Genomic DNA, 6,516 nt, shown 5'->3' with positions numbered 1-6,516 from the left:
ACACACACACACACACACAGACAGACAAAGATAACATGTAGGGATCACAATATACATATAAGGCCCGGCTGCAGAAAGGTCCTTGGGGACACAATGTAGGTATGGTTAGGGGGTCTAAAAATGGTCTGGTGGGGTCATGGAGCTCATCAGGATCCGGAGCTGAGTGTCAGGTGTCCAGTGATCCGGACAGTTCATAAAGCTGCTGCCTTGTGGCCAAGTCTCTGGCTGTCAGRGTTTAAAAAAGACCCCCTTTCTTTCACCATTCCTCCCACCTGTCAGAGCAAATGGAGAAGATGAAATTCTATCCAGTTTAAACCCATAAGTTACCCCTCGGTCCAAGAGATGTGCCATTAAAATGCTGTTTTACGGTATTTTTAAAGCTCTGGTTGGGAATTAAGAGAACTATTTTTTTTTATTTGTCTGGTGATCTGATTTGCGCCATTTTCAGCCACCTTTAAAGTTTTTGTTTTCCACTCTTCCCTTAAGAGAAAACCAAGGCCAGGGGCACAGAAATTACCAAATAATGGACTTTAATAAATTATCAATATGTATATACACTTACATTCACATGTGTTGGGCAACATGTTGTTCTTATTTTTTTATTAAAGTTTTCTTGGGGGTAGGGTGAATGCATGGTTCAGTGGTTGTTTTCACAGCCTTTCTCCGTGCAACACAGACAACAGACAGCTATAAAATATGCAGATTTTAACAGAATAAAAAAATGCATATGTCAACAGCGAAGGCATAGAGTCCATTGACAGCAGAGTGTTGCTGTGCCGTAGAGGTGTTCGCTTTTTTTTCTTCTTCTTCTTCTTCTTCTTCTCTTCGCTTGATCTCCAGAGCGCTGGTGGTGAAAGTGATGGAGAAGCTGGTGAAGATGGTGGAGGATTTAGAAGCACTTCCTGTGGACAATGCTGGGGCCAGCCTCGTCGTACTCCTGCTTGGAGATCCACATCTGCTGGAAGGTGGACAGGGAAGCCAGGATGGAGCCACCGATCCAGACAGAGTACTTCCTCTCAGGAGGAGCAATGATCTGTGGAAGAGGTGGAGAGAGTCCGTAAGAAACTTGCACTCAGCCAGAAACTGTTGGATCTTGTGCGTAATTCGTGCGTAATTTGCGCGTAATTATCAAGGATTTTGACTTTTACGCGTGCTTTTATCTTTTTTTTAATATTCAAGTCAAGTTTAAATTACCTTGATCTTCATGGTGCTGGGGGCCAGAGCAGTGATCTCCTTCTGCATACGGTCAGCAATACCAGGGTACATGGTGGTACCGCCGGAGAGCACATTGTTGGCRTACAGATCCTTACGGATGTCAATATCGCACTTCATGATGCTGTTGTAGGCAGTCTCATGAATGCCAGCAGACTCCATACCTAGTCAGATGAGAGCACAAGTGTTAGAGGAGGAGTAAAGCATGAAGATGGTGTGCGTAAAATACTTGTATTTTTTTCTAAATAAGAAACAATCAACTGAAGTACCGATGAAGGAAGGCTGGAAGAGGGTCTCGGGGCAACGGAACCTCTCGTTACCGATGGTGATGACCTGACCGTCGGGAAGCTCATAGCTCTTCTCCAGGGAGGAGGAGGAGGCAGCGGTGGCCATCTCGTTCTCAAAGTCCAGAGCCACATAGCACAGCTTCTCCTTGATGTCGCGCACGATCTCACGCTCAGCTGTCAGGGGACAATTTTAAAGAGTTATTATTCAGAGTGCGCGCAAAACGGCACTTTAYACAGAATTATCTGTTTGTTTTTTTAATTCTAGGTCAAATTTTAAACAAACTCTTAATAAATCTGATTATAGATTAATATGATCGTTCAGTTTCTGCCTCGTGGATTAGAGCAGATTCAATTAGAGGTCCTCACCGGTGGTCACGAAAGAGTAGCCACGCTCAGTCAGGATCTTCATCAGGTAGTCGGTCAGATCGCGACCAGCCAGGTCCAGACGCATGATGGCGTGGGGCAGGGCGTAACCCTCATAGACTGGGACGTTGTGGGTCACACCATCACCAGCATCCAGCACAATACCTGAGGAGAAACAAGGAGGGGTTTTCGTAAAGTCCGCGTGATAAATCAGTTTGTTGTTGTTTCTTTTTAAATGTGTGTTTTAGTTGTGTGGCAGCCTTTTTGTCGCTGCCAGTCTTACCGGTGGTACGGCCGGAAGCGTACAGGGACAGCACAGCCTGGATGGCCACATACATGGCGGGGACGTTGAAGGTCTCAAACATGATCTGGGTCATCTTCTCCCTGTTGGCCTTGGGGTTCAGGGGGGCCTCAGTGAGCAGGGTTGGGTGCTCCTCGGGGGCAACTCTCAGCTCGTTGTARAAGGTGTGGTGCCAGATCTTCTCCATGTCGTCCCAGTTGGTGATGATGCCGTGCTCAATGGGGTACTTCAGAGTCAGGATACCCCTCTTGCTCTGGGCCTCRTCTCCGACGTAGGAGTCCTTCTGACCCATACCGACCATGACACCCTAGGAGGAAACAAGGAGGRATGTAAAGGAAAGGTCAGTCGCGCACAGATGAAAGACTTTGGACACCGTGCGTAAATGTGCCAAAATCACTGCATCTTCACAGAGACAGACAAAGCAGTGATTATGTCACTTCACTTTTGACCCATTTAGTCTAAAAAAGAAACAAATAACTGGAAGTTTTGGACATGACTCAAGATGTATTAGTTAACCATATTGTGCGCCACATGCGCAAAACATCTTCAATTAGTGTTAGGAGATTATTTTAGCGGTACACCTCTGTCAAAAATAAAYGTCTTAAGTTTAAAAATCAGTTTACAGAGGTGGGATGATTAAGTGTGAAGTRTTGCTGCCTTTTTGCATTTTATTAAAGTCCAACCATTTCTGTATTTTTCTTCCTTATTTACCTGGTGACGGGGGCGGCCGACAATGGATGGGAACACGGCCCTGGGGGCATCGTCTCCAGCGAAGCCAGCCTTCACCAGGCCGGAGCCGTTGTCGCACACAAGGGCGGTAGTCTCATCGTCGTCACACATGGTGGCTTCTGCAAAGGAGGAGAGAAAAAGAAAAACAAAAACCTTGAGCGCACTGTTTCAGATGAAAGCAGATTAAAGTACTTGAAACTATATCAAATTTCCTTGTATTTTTTTTGTGATACTAAATCAGGGCTCTGAATTTAAGACTAAATAAACTAAAATAATCCAAAGATCTCAAGGAACCTAAACATGATCCAGGCCGAGGTGTGCGCTAAATGTGTCCATGACTCGCTGACAGCAGGATTTACGCACGAGTTATAAAGCATTTTCATGCTAAAACTCCAGTCTAAAATTGAATTAAAAGAACTGTAAACTTACTCAAAACGTCTATTTAAACGTGTTGAAAGGTAAATTACATTAATAATATAAAATAACACGTTTTGAAGMAAAATCTATAAACGTGGCTGTTCTATCTTAGAAGACGTCCTGTGTTTTTAAACTTGACGTTTCCTCGAAAAACAATTTCTGTTTTTTTTTTAAGTTTTAACTAAAACAAACTAAGTCTTACAGTAGCATCTTTTGAAAAATGAATCACATCAGGCTCCATCAAACCTAATAATTAATTAATTTAACAATTWGCTTTTAAATTTCCAAATCAAACTGCTGTTTTTTTCTGGTCAAATCCCGTTTTTCTAAGATTACAAGGAACAAATCCTTCTTTATGTCTTCTACATGAGGACACATCCGCAGTTTGAACAGCTTCTTATTCTAGGTCTCTGTCTTGTTCCTCCAGTGGATGCTCCACTATCTCAGGCCTATATTCTGCAGATCCAACCCGGATGAGAGGCTTCAGGAGCGGTGGGTCCTTGCAGGGTCTTACCTTAGGTGTTTTGTCTGCGGCTCGGAGAGAACGACCCAACCAGTGCTGCTGCTGAACCAGCTGGAGTCTTCCCTGCTCGCCGTCCACCTTTTATACCCAACCTCTACCATTCACAAACCTCCGCACTGGCCCCCATCCCGGCCCTCGGCCATATTAGGATGCTGACAGGCAGAGGCAGTGGGTGTGGGAGGGCGGAGGCGCACCCCTCGGTGACACGGAGGAAGCTCCATCCATCAGAACCATGAGATGAGAGGTGGGGGGGATCAAAAGTGACGCTGCGCGCTCCCCAACGAGGAGAGAGCGCGCGCCATATATGGATCTGTCGCTTTGACCTCCCAGCGAGCCCSGCGGTCCCACCTAGAGGGCCGTATAAGGAGCGCGCGGGCCACCAGAGGGGTTTCTAGGGGAGACGCCAGTTGCTGCCAAGCAGGGTTATACATTTGCTTCTAGTAGGCCTCATCCAGCCTTAAAATGGGAAAAYGCTTCTCTCATCTGAACACATTTAGGCCATGGAGCCAACAAGGGCCCAAATACAGGGAGGACGAGCCAAAGTGCCAATTAAAAACTCAACTTTATTAATTAATCAACTTGAAATCAACTAAAAGCCGAGGTCTTCCTGTGTATAAATCTTCAACATGAGCAGCACCTTTTAGCATTTCAAACAGGCAGACTTAGAAAGTGGTCAAGACTACACTGTAAGCAAACACTTGTAGTCACTTCTGTGTGCAGCATGATAAAAATCCCTGCAACAGTTGGTGTGTGTGCAYGAGAAATGTCCATCATTGCCAGCCTAAAACATGAAATAACCCTTCATCAAATCATCTGAGCATTTCCTCAGCAGCATTTCCATGCATTATGGCCACTGATTACATTCCACCTTTGCATCTCTGCAGAGCCRCATGGTAGCAGGCTGAGTCTGAACAGCCAGTATAGCTGAAACCTTATCTGCAGGGGGCTACACTGCTCTGTCACTGGAGCAGTTGGATTAATTATAACTCAAATGGAGGAGGGGGTGCTGGGTGGTGCATGTGTGTGAGAAAGAGACAAATGGGGAGAATGGCTTGGTGTGCAGGGGGAAGGATTGATCGAAGAGGTGCTTATTATAAACTCAAAGGAAGGTGAGGGGCGTGGCAGGAACAATAAAAAAGTGAGGAGGAGGAAAATAAAGAATGTGGAAAATCAAACAAACTTTCACGGAGGAGAAAGACGACGCATGAGCTGTGGGAATGTTTAAGAATTATTTCTGAAAGTGATGTAAAAACTTAAAGTACAAAAAAACAATCAAATTTTAAATCCTTTGGTGATTTTAAATTAAAAAAGCAAACATCAAATTAGCTTTCTGTGTCATAGCCTCATATTGGACACATAGAAGTAAATAAATGTTCATTTGTTTTGTCTTATTATTGCAAATTAACCTTTTCATTGTTGGCACACTGACTGTTGATGTCAAAGAAAATCGTTCGCAAAATTATGGTTTTTAGATTCAAGTTTCATATTTTATAGCGGCAGAAAGAAGATGGAGCTGAAGCAAAAAGGTCTAAAAACRTGATGTCTGCTAAATGTGTCTGTGGGAGAAGGGAATGTGTGTTTGTGTGTTTGGTGGTGGTGGTGGTGGGGGGGGGGGGGGTGGAAGGGGGCTTGCAGAGTAAGAGCGAGGCCGAGCTACTTTTATGCACTTGTTGTGAGCCATCCTGGACCCGAGGCCGGACGAAACGCCTAAAATGTAAAGGGGCGGGCAGTGGTCGAAGGGGGGAGGGAGGGAGGGGGCCAGAGGGGGTCAGAGGGGCCGAGGTGGGGGTGGCGTGGGGGAGAGAAAAGGGGTAAGGTGAAAGGGTGTGTGCAGCAGGTGGCGAGAGAAGCAGGGGTTTAGTTTGTCAGGAGGAGTTAGCAGAAAGGACCTGTAGACGGAAGGAGGAGAACAGATGGATTAATGCACTTCAGAATAATCTGACAGATTTAATCCAGTTTACAGGTTCAGGAGGAACTCTCTGAGGGAAACAGGAAAGGCGTAAGAATAGTGAGCTCAGAGCTTGAACTCAAATCTTTTGGCAGCATTTTTGTAGAAGTCTTTCTTTTTCTGCTTTTGCTACATTTTTAAAAAGATAAGTAACTTATCTGTGATTTTCAAGTCTTTGCTGATCCTGTGAAGAATGACTTTTGGAGCTGTAGTAGAARTGGGCAGGTGAATCATATCACTCCTAAACTCAGGTAAATCACAGCTCTTGAGTCAATGCTATGCGGTAAAGCCTCTGCAGCACTTTCTGTTGCTCTAAATGAAGACGAGTGTGTTTGTATTTAATGACTGACAGGATATAAAGAGGAMGGTCAGAGTGTATACAGGCCCAGCTGAAAGCTGCTTTAAAAGCCTGCAGTGATTCCTCAACAGTTTCTAACAAAGAAGTGTCCAGCTAGATCTTCTCTTTAAATTCTCACTTTACAAGGTTGGATGTGATGTGAAAAAAAAGAGTTATAATAGAGTTTTGTGAGGCGGATCAGGGTCAGTGTCTGGGTGCAGATGTGTCGTCAGCATGAGCACAACTTCAGGTGAAGAGGTTCACGAAGTACAATTCAAGAATTAATCAACATTTGTCATCAATGAGAAAAAAAATCCAGGCTTCTCAAAACAAAAACAGTAAAATATGACATGACAGTTAAAGAGTAAATCCTTTCCGGCCTTTTTTGGACCTGTGCTC

The 6,516-nt window shown here is 44.6% G+C and overlaps 1 protein-coding gene across 1 annotated transcript; it reads right to left on the bottom strand.

Annotated features, from left to right (window-relative positions):
- Positions 1-578: 578 nt before the first annotated feature.
- acta1b (actin alpha 1, skeletal muscle b) lies at positions 579-3,926 on the bottom strand. The gene is made up of 7 exons (XM_014001818.1): positions 3,824-3,926; positions 2,875-3,011; positions 2,146-2,470; positions 1,866-2,027; positions 1,482-1,673; positions 1,195-1,376; positions 579-1,033 (listed from the first exon to the last, which is right to left on the bottom strand). Exons 2-7 carry the CDS (start codon positions 3,001-3,003, stop codon positions 890-892), a joined length of 1,134 nt encoding a protein of 377 aa, XP_013857272.1. The 5' UTR covers positions 3,004-3,011; positions 3,824-3,926; the 3' UTR covers positions 579-889.
- Positions 3,927-6,516: the final 2,590 nt, after the last annotated feature.

Source organism: Austrofundulus limnaeus, unplaced genomic scaffold, assembly GCF_001266775.1.
Source record: "Austrofundulus limnaeus strain Quisiro unplaced genomic scaffold, Austrofundulus_limnaeus-1.0 Scaffold10, whole genome shotgun sequence".
NCBI classification, from domain to species: domain Eukaryota; kingdom Metazoa; phylum Chordata; class Actinopteri; order Cyprinodontiformes; family Rivulidae; genus Austrofundulus; species Austrofundulus limnaeus.
This window is presented reverse-complemented; position numbering and strand designations above follow the sequence as displayed.